Genomic DNA, 14,919 nt, shown 5'->3' on the forward strand with positions numbered 1-14,919 from the left:
AGGTGTGGGAGAGATAAGAGGACAGAAAGCTAGCGGAGCTACGTTGTCATGATGGCTGCTTTCTCCACCTGCCTGCTTCTGCATCGGAGTAATTGGCAGCATCTAGATGGTTCACCGGGGTTGCATGGAAGTATTTGGGTGGCCGGTAGGCACTGAACGTCACAATGGTATTCATCAGGCAGAACAGTGTCGTTTATGTGGTGTGACGCACGCCATTCTCGATTCCGGTTGCGAATCTGCAACCCCACTGTTGGTCTAAAGGATCGAGAAGTCTGGCAGCCTGCCGATTTCGGTCGCATTCCTTCAGGGAATACGTGGTGGCACAAGCTGTAGAGCAGATTCATTTATCTAGCAACAATGGAGATAGCGATGAGACGAATTATGCTCCTAAGCTAAACTTCACTTTAGTGTTTCTGTGTCGTTCAGCGGAATCAATGGCCGTATCGGAAAAACGACGAATCATTCTCAATGCGTTTGACATGTTCACGCCCAGTCATCTGTGCTTCGGCCAGTGGCGCAGACCCGACGACACGGCTTCTGACAAGTTTAGTGATCTCAGCTACTGGACGAGTCTAGCACAAACACTTGAGCGAGGAGACATCAACGCATTGATCCTTGCAGATACGTACGGCCAGCATGATATCTACAAAGGAAGCGCAGAGCCAACCATTAGAACATGCTGCCAGTACCCAATGGGAGACCCAGCTGTGGTGAGTATGGGATGTCACGTATAAGAAACACACTGACCAGTGGTAGCCAGTGACTGCAATGGCTGCAGTGACGAAGAACCTTGGGTTTATCGTCACGACAAGCACAAGTTATGAGGCTCCATTCGTTATCGCGAAGCGCTTCTCAACTCTAGATCACCTTGCTAAAGGGCGATTTGGATGGAACATCGTGACTTCGTTCAAAGAGTCGGCTGCAAAAGCAGTGAGTAACCATTTCAACACCACGCAGGTTCTGCCCACCAACATTCACGTTAGGTTGGTGTGTCATACGTCGAGCATGATGAGCGGTACGCAGTTGCGGATGAATATGTTGAGCTTCTTTACAAGTAAGTAGGAACGTTCCTGAAAGCAGGCATGACTAACAGATGTCAGAATATGGGAGGGCTCTTGGTCAGATGAAGCTCTGAGGAGAGACAAATCGAACGAGATTTATGCAGATCCTGATGGTATTCGTTGGGTCAAACATCATACTTCGAGGTTCAACGTGGATGCGCCGCATATTTTGCACCCGTCCCCTCAGAGGACGCCATTTCTTCTTCAGGCGGGGACATCCTCGTAAGTGATTTGCTTTCTGATATACCTAGAAGGTCGTAAAAGCTGACATCATACGAGCGCTGGAATTGCATTTGCTGCTAAGCATGCTGAGGCTATCATGGTATCAGGGCTCTCACCCCACATCCTGGCACCACGTGTGGCTGCCATCCGCGAGAAGGCAGCAGAGTTTGGCCGCGATCCTCGTAGCGTGAAGATATTTGCAGTAGTTACCCCAATCATCGGCCGAACCAATGAGGAGGCAACTGCCAAGTACGAAGAGGCATTGAAATACGCAAGCTTCGAGCCAGGTCTCGCATTCTTCTCCGGCAATGCCGGGATAGACCTTTCCGAGTATGATCTTGATGCGGAGATCAAGCCCGATGATGCCAAGATTGATGGAAGAGTGCACTCGCTTGTCAATAGTTTGAGGTACCGAGGTGACGATATTCCTACTTGGACACCTCGAAATATCGGAAAGGCGATGGCTATCGGTGGCAATGGGCCGGTGCCTGTAGGGTCCGCATCACGGGTAGCTGATTTTCTGGAGGAATGGGTGAAAGTGGCGGATCTTGATGGCTTTAACGTTGGATACGTGACGAGCCCCGGGAGCTTTGAAGACGTCGTAGACCTGCTTGTCCCCGAACTCCGCCGAAGAGGTGTCTATGCACCACTGGGCGAAAGCGGCACCGTACGCGAAAGAATCTACGGCACGGGGCAGAAACGGTTGCGGGATGACCACACTGGAAGTCGTTTCAAATATGGGAAATACACTGGCAATTGATAGCAGAGATAAAGGGGCACCACTGCTTTCAACCGGAAATATGAAATCTGCAAAGAACGGCTTTGGATTAACCTGTTCGTACCGAAGAAAGCATGGGTACAAGTGCGATATCGCGAATCACGTCTTGCAGTAGCCAATCCAACACCATGCTTCAATGTCGCCATCATTCCCAAATTTGCGTCAGCACTGGTAGCTCGGCCTTCTTCCGAAGTGTCAGTAAAGTGAATCGTGTCGACGGCTGTCAAATGATAACGCTGCACGGGGATTTGACCAGTTGCTTTTACTTTTGCCTTCCCAAAACACCATACTTGGGTCTTCAGACGTCAAACTTTATCTTTCGCGTTACTATTCACGAGATGGAATCAGAAACGGCTTCTAAAGGAGACAGTTTTCAACAGCCAGAGGTTTCACATGTCACCAGCACGAAATGGCAACGAGTTCAGGAAGTGATTTGGGATGGCCCTCGGTCGAAAGACGAGAAACGGCTTGTTCAAAGACTTGATCTGTTTGTCTTGTAAGTTTTTGTTCTCTGGCTAGAACGGGCTTTTCTTTCGAACATCAACGTGACACAGGAGTTGGGCAACCTTCGGCTACTTTGTCAGACTACTCGATTCAAGCAACATAAGTGAGTCTATCCAGATCTTTACCTTATTGAGCTCAAACCAACAAGCCACGCTGTAGCCAATGCCTACGTTAGTGGCATGAAGGAAGATTTGAATTTCGAAGGCAACCAGTACAATCTTCTACAGACGTTCTTCACCTGCGGCTACTTGGTGGGCCAGGTTCCGTCTCAGTTTCTTCTCACTCGCGGTATGTATTGATGTAAGTCTACTTGCGGCCATTCCATCTAATATGATCAGTTCGACCCTCGATATATCTTCCAATGGCTGAGCTTCTGTGGACTATTGTCACATTTTGCTTCTCATCTGTCCGAAGCGTTCGCCAAGTCTTTGCTTTGCGGTTTCTACTGGGCCTGCTAGAAAGTCCCTTTGCAGTGGGTGTTTTGACAATCATGGGCAGCTGGTATACGCCCAGAGGTAATGACTGCAGGTGCAATTGTCAGACTGGCACTGACATTTGAAAGAACTTTCTAAACGCATATCGATCTTTTACTCGGCTAGCTATGCTGCCAGTATGTTCAGTGGATATCTTCAAGCTGCTATCTACAAAGGTCTTGACGGGGCAAGCGGCTTACCTGGTTGGCGTTGGCTGTTCATATTCTGCGGCTTCATTTCCATATGGGCACCACTTTGGGGCTTCTTCGCCGTGCCGGACAGCCCGTTCATCACGAAGGCTCGATGGATGCGGCAAGGGGAGCAAGAGAAGCATATACGCCGCATGGAGGCGGTAGACCGGAGAAAGCCAGAACCACTGACCAAGTCGAGAGTCTGGCAGATATTTACTAATTGGCCCCTCTATGTCTTTAGCTTTACGTTGATGTAAGACTCTTTCCTTGGAACATCCAGCAGTAAACTAACTGAGACAAGATGTCATTGTGTGGTAACGCAGCCACTCAACTACTTCTCCGTATGGCTCAAATCTTTAGACCGTTTCACAGTCTACCAGATCAACCTTTTCCCTACAGCTGCGCAGGCCGTTGGGTTGGTCACCACATTGCTTTATGCATGGCTTTCTGATGGGTTAGAGAAACGATGGCAAGTCCTGCTCATACCCGCAGTTAGTATCCCAAATCATTCTCAGTATATGTCTTTTCACTAATTCCATTAGATCATCAATTTGATCGGTATGATTATGGTCGCTATCGGGTCAACCTATGCTCTGACATTCGCTGGGTATCTCATCAACGCGGCTTCTTGGGGCTTTTGGCCGGTACTTTACGTAAGTCTCTTGCTCATTTTGCATTCATCATGCTGAATCATTGTAGGCATGGGCCATCGAGATCATGCATAAGAACATGGAGGAGCGAGCGGTAGTCATTGGAATCGCTCAGACCCTTGGTCAAGCTTTCATCGCGTGGGTTCCAGGTTCGTCGTCCCCGATGCTCTCGAATGTGAATGGTCGTGTTGAGTCGTTGCGTATCAGTGGTTATTCTCGATGTTGGGAAATATGCTCCTTCGTTCCACATGGGATTCTCCATCATGTGCGGCGTAAGCGTCCTGGAGCTCTCAAGCATCTTTCTGATCAAGTACTTTGAAGAACGTGAGAAGGCTAAAGAGGAGAGGGAGTCATTGAGCGTTTAATTAAGTGCGATTGCTTGCTGAACCCGGCCTGCACTGCAGCCGTTCTGGGTCTCATGATTCACGTTGATCCATGATCTTGTCAAGCTTTCTTATGATTCCGAATGTTCATCGGCAAAGCGGCAGTCAATCACAGGCATAAATGTGGGCCAATCACCAGATGGTATGTTAGCGGTCCAATCAGTAGTCTAACTTCTTAACTAAGATAGCTGCGACTATCATTATCCTTGGGCGTCGATCTCGTATTCATTCACCTCGTGAAATCTCATTGCTACCTTCCGAAGATGGAAAGCTGGTTTTCCGGCGTTGTAAGCAACTCCCCTCGTAAGAAAACAAGTATTAAGTCCATGTAGTTATACGAATTCGCTGTCGCGTTTGTTCACGCACCCGTGGGTCTTTCTTTCCCATCACCCCAAGGTTTCCGATCACCCGAAGCTTTCAATTCATGAATCTCGCAAGCCGCCATGGTTAAGCTTCCTCAGTTGTTGCTGCTGCCAGTATGCGCAGCTCTTGCAGCCGCAGCCGACCAGCCACCGTCTGCTGCCTCCAGCTTCAAGAGTAGGGTTCACTACTTTGAAAATGCAAGAGCAGCAGCCGGACAACGACAGGCGGCATTTGTCGACCGAGCCTCAAACGTGCCGCGCTCAACTTCTTACCTTACAAACAAGACAATGCCTTTCGCCGTGAACGGAACCCCAGTACCGCTCGTTGACTGGGATATCGGCGAGTCGTACGCAGGACTTTTGCCGATTTCGCAAAATGCGAGCGAGACGCGCAAGCTCTTCTTTTGGTTCTTTCCGTCAGAGAACCCCTCTGCCACCGATGAGATAGCAGTGTGGTTCACCGGAGGACCGGGTTGTTCTTCGATGTTGGGCCTGCTGCAAGAGAACGGACCTATCCTCTGGGAGTCTGGAACGTACGGGCCTACGAAGAATCCGTACGCTTGGAACAAGCTCACCAATTTCGTCTGGATTGACCAACCTGTCAAGACTGGATATTCTACGGGTGAACCAGACATTCTGAATGAGGATAACCTCGTCAGAGAGTTCAAGGGCTTCTGGAGGAACTTTATGGACACGTTTGACCTTCATAATCGAAAGATCTACTTGGTGAGTGGACTCATAGCTGCATCAAATGTTGTTTTGAAGTGATTTTCTGACCATGATAGACGGGTGAATCGTATGCCGGATTCTACGTCCCTTACATCAGCGATGGTTTTCTCAAAGAAAATGACACAGAGTATTTCAACATCAAGGGAATTGCCATCAACGACCCCTTCATTGGTAATGCTCAGTTTCAACAGGAGATCATCCTTCCAGATTTCATTGAATACTGGAACAATGTTTTGGGCCTCAACGACACCTTCATGGCGAGCCTGCGCTCTCAGAAGCAACAGTGTGGCTACGCCGACTTTCTGGATAAGCATCTCGCTTTCCCGCCTCCGCCAAGACCATGGGATGCTGTTCCGTCAGACTGCGGAGTCTACTTTGACTTTATCGACGCTGTTATGGAGGTCAATCCTTGTTTCAATGTCTACCACATCACTGATATGTGCCCCTTCCCCTACCAGCCTCTGGGTGTAATCAATGGTGGAGATTACGTGCCGCCCTCGGCCCCAGAGTCCTATTTCAACCGTGCGGATGTCAAGAAGGCTCTCAATGTTCCGAACGCAGCTTATTGGTGGGCGTGCTCAATCAGTGGTGGTTTCCTCGGCGATGACCGTTCACCGGGGCCGGCTGTCGACGATACACTTACACGAGTGATTGATGGGCTTAACAACACGATCATCGGCTCTGGGGCACTCGACTTCATCCTTCCGACTAATGGAACGTTGTTGGCTCTACAAAACATCACGTGGAATGGTGCTCAAGGGTTCCAGCAGAAACCCTCAACGCCATTCTTCGTGCCATATCACGCTGAGCAGAACAGAGGCGCAATGGCTGGGGCAGGAAACCTAGGTGTCTGGGGTTATGAGCGAGGAGTGACGTTCTACGAAATCCAACTGGGCGGTCATGAGCTGCCTGGTTGGTCTGCAGGAAGTGGCTATCGGAGCCTGGAGCTACTTCTTGGGCGCATCAAAGACTTTAGTGACACGACCCCGCTGGCTCTTTGAGTAGGTTCGATGGGAGTATGCGGCAGGAACCATCATTTGAAGGGGGCTTGACCCAAGGGCTGCTCAAGTCCTTGCAGAACACTCGAAATCGTCCGATGCATCGAAGAGCATGCTGCCTGATTTTGTACAGAGGGTACATCATTCGTGTTTTGCGCCGAGCTGGTATATCATAGCAACACGCCGAAAACAGACAATTTAAGTTTGAGGACTGAAGATCAATTACGCCTAAGGAGGAGCAGCCGTCACTGATGATGGCTAGCAGCATGCAGTCTGAAATGATTTAAATTTGGTTCAGTTGGTGCCTACCCATCAATGCCAACGGCCAGCTCAGCAGAAGTGCCTCCCAACTTCGCCGTCTGACATCAGACACGGCGTCTGAGTCACTCCCCGTCAGTGCTCGGATTCTACGCCAGTAAACTTGACACCCAGCTAAGCGTCGACACAGACGCTTTCAGGACACATTCCCACCCGGAACGCCTTTCAACGTGTTGAAGGATGAGGCGGTAAACAGGACAGGAATTAAACTGCGGTAAGCGATCGTGAAGGTGGGAATGGGAGGCCTTTATTCTCTTCGTAATTGTGTCCAACCAACAATTATTACCTACCCGCGCGCAGTGAACCGCCAAGGGACACTAGGACATCTCCGAGTACAATTTGCTAGGGGGGCGAAGCAAACAACAACAGAGCCGCCCACCACTGGGTCCCGGGTCCCAGAGGTACGGGACTCACGCGACCCGACAGGCATTCTGTTGGGCTTTCTCAGGGGAACGGGGCGCAGTGGATGCCTGCTTGCCCCCGGTGCCGACTCCCCGGGCCGAGGCCTCGGCGGTGTCATTTCCACCCCACAAACACTCTTCGGCGAGACGCCTTTGACACTAGCTCAACACCGCCTTGCCGCCGAGTTACTCCATTTCTCGAAGCAAAAAATGCGAAAGGATGTTGCCAGTAATTAGGGCGTTTGGCTTTAGGCAGCCAACACTGCATTACTTGAGACGAGAGCAACAGGGCGCGTTCTAATTGGCTGATCACCACAGCCTGCGCTGGACGCCAGGGATTGGTCAACGGCTGTTTTGGCCTCTATTGCGGCCGAATCCAGCCAAAGGCGTCAGCCTAGACGGTCTTACCGCATCAGCCCCTCATCACAGGACGTGGACCAGTGAATCTGCGGCGAGGCCAAACGTCAAGCTGAGTGAATCACCTCCACGGCCAGCTGTTTGATTTTATATTCGTGACACCCGAAAACTTGCATTTCCGTTGCCTCTGCACTCTTTCCTCATTGCAACCCAGTCACAATCAATAACTCCGGTGGCTTGAGACACACTCACGATGGTTGGTCTATCCCTCAATACGACTATGATATTCCCTGCTGACATGCCTCAGGTCAAAAAGTGGTTGTTCGGAAGCCCCTCCAAGGGCAGCTCGCCTCCGGTCTCCCGTACCGACTCAATCAGGTCGACCTTCTCGGCGTGGACCACAACTAGCACCATGCACGCGGACACGGAAGAGCCCACCTCCTCTGACAATGTCGCCCTCTCCATCCATCCCCTGCCCACCAACGACGGTCTTATCGCCAAGATAACCCCCCCTGAAGCACCTTCTAAGCCTGTCGATCATGTGCCTTGCGACATCGTCTTGGTCATTGATGTATCGGGAAGCATGGGCTGCAATGCCCCGGTCCCCGCTAACCCGGGCGAGAAGACTGAGAACTACGGACTGTCGGTCCTAGACTTGGTCAAGCATGCCGCTCGCACAATCCTGGAGACCATGGACGAGACCGACAGACTTGGCATCATTACCTTTGCATCCAAAGTCAAGGTTGTTCAGAAGCTGATGCCTATGAATAAGAAGAACAAGACACTGGCCGAAAAGAACATCAACGGCATGAGGCCAATCGACGCCACTAACCTCTGGCATGGACTTCTCGAGGGTATCAAGTTGTTCAAGGAGGGCGGCGAGGTCAACACTGGCAGGGTGCCAGCCATCATGGTATTGACGGACGGCATGCCCAATCACATGTGCCCGGTGCAAGGATACGTTCCGAAGCTGCGTGGCATGGAGCAGCTTCCTGCCTCAGTCCACACTTTTGGTTTTGGATACTCTCTGAGGTCTGGTCTGTTGAAGTCCATCGCCGAGATTGGCGGTGGCAACTACTCCTTCATTCCGGATGCTGGCATGATTGTAAGTGGAGATGCTTCCTTTTATTCCCCCCTACCCCGCTAATAAATGCCAGGGAACTGTTTTCGTCCACGCAGTTGCCAACCTACAGGCAACATATGCTATCAACGCAACCCTGCGCCTCACTTACCCAGCGGTTATCGACCTCGAGGAAACCACGGGAGACTCGGTCGATAAGCAAGAATTCATCACCCTGCCCGACGAGAAAGACGAGCCGAAGCAACTTTCCATCTCTCTCGGAAACCTGCAGTTTGGCCAGTCGCGGGACACCTATCTGCAGGTCAAAGTTCCAGCAGACCTTGTCTCTGAGAAGTCCATTGTCATCGCCTCCTTGGAATACTCCCGCATGACGAGTTCTCTTTACAGAAAGACGACTGAACAGTCTCTCTCAAGTCCCACCACTCTCCCAGAGTCCGAGATTGCATATCATCTTTCCCGCTCTCAGATCTGTTCCTATCTGTCATCAATAATACCCCTGAGAGAAGACGGCGAGCACGAGGCGCTGAGCGAAATCTCCCCGCAAAAGATCGAAACACTCGAGACTCTTATCAAAGACCTCCCAGCACAAAAGTTCCCCAATGACCCTAAAAACAAGTCTTTGATCGAAGATTTGTCGGGCGACCAACCAAAGGGCCAAATTTCTCTCGCGCTCAAGAACCCGGAATACTACACAAAATGGGGTGTACACTACTTACCCTCTCTTTTGAACGCCCACACCCGGCAGATCTGCAATACGTTCAAGGACCCCGGACCGCTTCAGTACGGTGTCGACAGTCCGCTGTTCATCGCATGCAGGGATAGACTCGACAACGCGTTTGATAACCTGCCCGCGCCAACACCGTCAAATCATATGGTTGCAACCCACCGAGGCCGCATAAAGATGAGTTCCTATAATACTTCTTCAGGAGTATGTTTCATTGCTTCCACTCCAGTTGTCCTGGCCTCGGGCCGTAAGGTTCCCATCAAGACTCTCAGAAGAGGTGTGACTGTTCAAACGCCGTCTGGTCCTAGACGCGTGGTGGCCGTTCTCAAGACGCCTGTTCACAGGGAGATCATGTGCCGTGTCGGTGATCTTGTTGTTACGCCATGGCATCCTGTCTCCATGGACAGCGGCAAGAGCTGGGTGTTCCCCGCCAACGTGGCGCTGAGGCCTGTCAGGTACACTGGATGCATCTATTCGGTTCTGTTGCAACCAGGCCGAGATGCGAGTGCGCATGCTGTGAATGTTGCAGGTATTTGGGGTGTTACTTTGGGTCACGGGCTTGTGACAGGACTGGATGTGCGCGCTCATCAGTTCTTTGGAGACTATGGCAAGGTTGTGAGAAGTTTAAGGAGGATAGGTGTCAGAAGGAATGGCGTTGCTACTGGAGGGGGTGTGAGTAGGGATTCGAGGACTGGGCTGGTTCGTGGGTTTAAGCCGGTGCGAAGGGTTGCGGTGCGGAAAGATGGCAAGGTGCTGAGCAAGTAAGTTGTCAGCGCTACAGTATTTGGTGAGTCGCTTGATATAGTAGTAATATAAGTATCCCAATCTTCTAGAGTTTGCAGTCTGTGGTTGATACCGGCGCAGACAGAACTTAATTTGGCTGATGAGGCATTGATCGAGGAACAACATTGAATCTCTCGCAATGACTAGTAATAATTCTTCATCTTTTGAGGCGGAGAATGAACTGCGGTTGAAATCCCTCTTTTCCATCTCCAACGACCTACTTTGTACCCCCTTGAGTGGAGAGTAAATCGCAGTGAAAAAAGTGAAAAAAAGTGTAAAACGACTTTCGGCCAAAGGTCGTTGGCCACAGATTGACGTTTCAGCTGAGAGGTGCATCTTTCCATTGGCCAGCTGCACGTTGTTTCCCGCCCTGTGACCAGCATGCATCAACCGGCATGGTATGGACCAGATGCCAATGATTTGAGAGTCTTCCCCTGTGCTTAGCGCGTTCTCGGCATTCGATGTGTACTTGGCAAGAACATGGTTGTCACTACATTGGATGTTTCTGGGATTGATAGTTCATGACCCATGTCTCAAGTTAGATTTTCTTAGTTGCGGACCTCCCCCAGGGGAATGTTCATTCCGTGCCTTCCCTTGTAAGGCGAAACCTCTGCAGGCTTCCATCCTTCACGCTGCAGAAGTCCCTCGTCCTCCAGCTTGAAAACTTCAACCTTTAGCGGTCTGCAGCACTTGATCATTTCCTCCTCACTATCCTCGCCGAATCCCCACAGCGACAAGTCACCTCCGGGGCAAGTACCTATTCAACTTGTGTCAGCCTAGTCCTCGCAATGATTGTTCAGCAGAGGATACTTACTCAAAGCCATAAGAACATCCTGCTCTGCGAGGAACTCGATGTAATCACCAGGCCCCGCCGGGCAGGGGTTCATGAAATACCGGCCCTGCTCATCCAGCCCCGTTGATTGGAAAATGTTGATAACATCATGGACATCACTCTCGTTCAGTCCGTGTGAAATTACAGCACGAGTGAGGTTGGAGTGGCACTGGAAATCATAGCTTCCACCGCTGAGGATACTGTTGATGTACGGATCACATCGCGTACCGAGCAAATCGTGCACGCGTCCGCCGTGCTCATCTTTGCCGTACCATGCCAGAGTATCCGCAATGATAGTCACCAAAGGGCGAATGTACGGGAGGTTGGACCACAGACGGTCGCCAACAGAGACGTGGCTTGCGTGCAGCTGGCGAGTGCGAGAGGCCCAGAACCGTTCGCGGGGGTTGTGGGCGTTCCAGATGTTCAGGTCGCATGCGTCATGTCAGCTTGGACTTCGACTGTGTAGCATTGCTCGGCTGGATGACACCAGTCGCACTCGGTGCTCAGGGGATCAGGCATTCGCCCAAACTTACCAACTTGAGGGCCCTCAGGTGTGCTGATTCTCACAATCGAACCAGCGGGCGCTTTCCACGCCTTACCGGAACGAATGGGCAAAGTAAACTCCTCCACCAGAACTCTTGGAGCCTTCTGCGCCGACTCGTAAAGCACCTTGTCGACGGCAAGTGGTGACCCGGCCGTGGCGAGATACGCCGGGACGGGCTTCGGGATCGGCTTGCGGTCCTTGAGCCGCTGGGCGGGGTCGATATCGGCAGCAGACATTTTTGAATTTCAAATTCTATAAACTGATGCAAGATTGGTCAAGGAATGAGGAAAATCATCCAGGAGGGCTCCGACTTTAAGAACATGAACGACGGGCGCCGATGATAAACCCCGCAGAGGCCCTTACGTAAAGGCCGAAATTCGTGATCCGAAGCCGCTAGCCCACCATCTCCACAGCATGACTCCGGTGTTTAGCGCACGGAAGGAGACTCCGAACGGTGTCGGAGTCTCTTGCCCACTTACCTTAGGTGATGGCGCACTAAAGTTCAGCGGTTCCCGGTTTCCTGCAAGATCATCTAAGCAAAAACACCGAGACCCAAGTCATGACAACAGCACCCATACGAATTTAAGCACACGGAGGCGAGCAAACAATTAAAATAACAGGAGCATTCGAGAATTTCATGGCGCGCATTTCTCTATTAAACGCCTATGCATCAACTACCAGACTCACATGCGCGTTAGGTCGTTGAAAAGTCAAAACTTAAACTCAAAAAAGAAACGTCGGCCGATGGAGATACTCCAGGCTGTGATGCCTCGTGGGCGAATCGAACGCCCGATCTCCTCATTACTAGTGAGGCGCTATACCACTTAGCCAACAAGGCTTGCTTAGGTTGCCGAGATGACATGCTAAGGACTCCAGGAGGAAACGCTGCTGCATGGATAGTGCGGTTGGCCACGAATGAGACCCATCCCCGATGAGCGACATCATAGCGAATCTCTAGGGTGGCTATAATAAGAAGTCGGCTTAGGACTCTGGAGCTTCGTCAGTCTAGACTATTCGGTTCGGCTTAATTCTGGCGACGTATCATAGACTCGAGAGGGAGCTGTCGCAATACTCTTCAAACCCCAGCTATCGTGTGAAAGAGAAATTGCAAATGGAACTGAGACACCCAGCTAGAGTGACCCTCTCCCGGACCTGTCCGTCAACGTCGCTATGCCATCCTCCGGCGCCACTCTACTCGATGTCCCTCACCATCCAGATAGACCCCTTCTCGGCAGTAGGCCAGACCCGGAACCCCATCTTCTCATAAAACTTGACAACCTTCTCATTCTCCCCGCCGACACCAATATGCCATCCCTTGCCGTACAATCTCTCATCTCCACCTTTGGCCTTATCAGCCTTTCTCAGGCTTTCCTCAAACTTGCCAATCAACTTCCTCCCCCATCCCTTGCCTTGGTAGTCCTCGAGCAGGTCGATGTGCATCGTGCCCTTCCACTCTCCCCACAGATCCTTCCTCTCATCGTCCAGCACAAGCCACGTCGGGTTCCAAGCCTGCTGAAGCAAAGCCTCCTCGTTCACCTCTCCCGAGGGCAAGTTCCACGGCGCTTTAGTCTCAAGGTTTTGGGGCCGTCTGCCGATCAGCTCCGGCGACGTCTCGAGCACTTCCTTGACGTAGCGATCATACGCGGCCGCGAAGTCGTTGACGTTGGGACAGCCGATGCAGTACCCCACCACGCGCCCGGTGCCGTCGTCGAGGACGTGGCAGGTCGAAGGCGAGAGCAGCGTGTATTGGTGCGTCCAGAGGAAAGGCGCCATCCGAGTGCCTACTTCGGATTTGTCGAGGGATGGGGGCAGGGTTGCGCGACACTGCGAATAAAGTTAGTAGAGCTTCCGAATGTGAGATGGTAGGTGCGTACGATGTGTGCGGTATCCTCGAAATCCGAGGGTTTATAGTCACGGATGAAGGCCATGGTGACAGACTCGTTTGTTGGCGTGTGTTGGAAAGAGAACTCGACGTTATCGCTGGGCCTCAAAGCGCTTGAGCCACCCACCAAGTGTGATACGTCACGGCAGCGAGCGGGGTTCTCTCTGATGATGGTTCGTAGTGAGTAATGACGACTCAAGCAATCCTATGCGGGTATTTCAGTCAAGTGTGGGAAATGGCCGCGGTACTCGACTGGATTTGGTAGGCGGGCAAGAGGACTCGAAATCAGTTGATGCTTACGGAAGGTTCGACGCCCGGTCATGGGGCCGTTTTAAGTAGCGCCCGGCCGGCATCCCGGGCCGATGCGGATTCCCCCGCATCGCCCTACAGAGTTGCGCCGAAGACTGCCACTTTTCATCTCTTCTCACCGAAGGCCACCACGCAGCAATCATGCATGAAAGTACTTTAAATTTCAGCAGTACTTTGTGAATAGAAAACAGAACCACATCCGGTCATTGGCACCAGTCCCGTCGCTTGCTTGCTCCAGATCCAACAACATCTCCATCCATTACTTTGGGACACAAACACATGACGCCGCGTTGTTCCCCGTGCATGCGCTGCCCCCGCGTTTCTGGAAATTCAAGCGTCAGTAAAGTCTGTTTTTTCCATAATACAACTGCCAGCGAGGAGTCGAACTCACCTTGCCTTGCTTCCCGCAAAGCTCGTTACAAATAGCGACAGAATCGCAACCCTCTCGCGGTGTTTGTGGCAGTGCGCTCGCGACGCAGGCAAACGTGACGAAGAGCATTGAGAGTGAGAGGACCTTCATGTTTCCGGTTTGTGAAATGTTACTCAAGATAAAGATTCGGACAGGTCAATTTTAATGTAGAAGATGCTCAATGTGACTGTGGTATCAATCAACTCCTCAGGACTTGAGATGATGCTGATGGCCGCGTCTTTATATACTCGAGAAGTTCCGCCGGGCCCTTTTCCGACGGGCAAGTTGTCGAGTTCTGTGTATCTGTTGAGACCTATATCGCGAATGCCATACCGAATAGCCTTTGAAGCTCCTGGTCCCAAGTTTCAGACGACACCAGCCGAGTCATGGCCACTGGTCGGCGAGAGGGCGATCTTGCCATATCCGGGGTTTATTCTCCCCGCGTGTCCGTCTGAGACGTGATAAAGTTCGTCCAAACACCATAGAAGCTTTCTTCCTCGCGCTCGTCAGGCCAGACTGTCGGGTTACTCCCGCTCAAGTCTCCATGACAGACATGCCCTCGTGCTATGATATAAGAAAGCCCACCCTGTTTGAGAATGTCTCCGTGGATGTGTCATGTTCCACCGCGCAGCGAGGCCTCTCTCTGTTCGTCGTTTCCTGAAACTCGATCATGGACACGGAGATTTCGGAAAATATCTTGTCCTGGAAATGCAATCCCGAGACTGGAGGCCATGGAAGATTCAAAGACGGCGGCCTGGTTCAACTGCGGACGTTTGACCTGCGGCACTCATCTCGGGTCATGATTCTGTCATACGGCGATTTCATGGCTTGCCCAAGTCCGAAAGCGCACGTCAGTAGCAAGCTCAATGTCGGGCTGCAATCAGGCGAGGTAAAGCTGGATCTGACGACAGCTTTGCTTGACTGGATT

The 14,919-nt window shown here is 51.5% G+C and overlaps 5 protein-coding genes across 5 annotated transcripts; 3 read left to right on the forward strand and 2 right to left on the reverse strand.

The window, feature by feature from the left end:
* Window positions 1-434: 434 nt before the first annotated feature.
* Window positions 435-4,244, forward strand: GCG54_00007186 (Dimethyl-sulfide monooxygenase; the record flags this gene model as incomplete). The annotated part of the gene is made up of 14 exons (XM_045407172.1): window positions 435-710; window positions 757-930; window positions 984-1,054; window positions 1,101-1,283; window positions 1,341-1,950; window positions 2,364-2,557; window positions 2,616-2,668; window positions 2,725-2,853; window positions 2,904-3,080; window positions 3,128-3,482; window positions 3,531-3,720; window positions 3,772-3,882; window positions 3,929-4,028; window positions 4,087-4,244. 14 exons carry the CDS (start codon window positions 435-437, stop codon window positions 4,242-4,244), a joined length of 2,781 nt encoding a protein of 926 aa, XP_045266093.1.
* A 461-nt stretch (window positions 4,245-4,705) lies between these two features.
* GCG54_00007187 (Carboxypeptidase cpdS) lies at window positions 4,706-6,354 on the forward strand (the record flags this gene model as incomplete). Its single annotated transcript, XM_045407173.1, has 2 exons — window positions 4,706-5,350; window positions 5,410-6,354. The coding sequence occupies 2 exons, from the start codon at window positions 4,706-4,708 to the stop codon at window positions 6,352-6,354; spliced, it is 1,590 nt and encodes a 529-aa protein (XP_045266094.1).
* A 1,326-nt stretch (window positions 6,355-7,680) lies between these two features.
* On the forward strand, window positions 7,681-9,997 carry GCG54_00007188 (uncharacterized protein; the record flags this gene model as incomplete). The annotated part of the gene is made up of 2 exons (XM_045407174.1): window positions 7,681-8,532; window positions 8,585-9,997. The coding sequence occupies 2 exons, from the start codon at window positions 7,681-7,683 to the stop codon at window positions 9,995-9,997; spliced, it is 2,265 nt and encodes a 754-aa protein (XP_045266095.1).
* A 566-nt stretch (window positions 9,998-10,563) lies between these two features.
* Window positions 10,564-11,627, reverse strand: GCG54_00007189 (uncharacterized protein; the record flags this gene model as incomplete). Its single annotated transcript, XM_045407175.1, has 4 exons — window positions 10,564-10,772; window positions 10,830-11,214; window positions 11,301-11,323; window positions 11,381-11,627. 4 exons carry the CDS (start codon window positions 11,625-11,627, stop codon window positions 10,564-10,566), a joined length of 864 nt encoding a protein of 287 aa, XP_045266096.1.
* A 955-nt stretch (window positions 11,628-12,582) lies between these two features.
* Window positions 12,583-13,319, reverse strand: GCG54_00007190 (uncharacterized protein; the record flags this gene model as incomplete). Its single annotated transcript, XM_045407176.1, has 2 exons — window positions 12,583-13,215; window positions 13,266-13,319. 2 exons carry the CDS (start codon window positions 13,317-13,319, stop codon window positions 12,583-12,585), a joined length of 687 nt encoding a protein of 228 aa, XP_045266097.1.
* Window positions 13,320-14,919: the final 1,600 nt, after the last annotated feature.

This window comes from Colletotrichum gloeosporioides, assembly GCF_011800055.1.
Source record: "Colletotrichum gloeosporioides strain Lc1 chromosome Unknown consensus_32, whole genome shotgun sequence".
NCBI classification, from domain to species: domain Eukaryota; kingdom Fungi; phylum Ascomycota; class Sordariomycetes; order Glomerellales; family Glomerellaceae; genus Colletotrichum; species Colletotrichum gloeosporioides.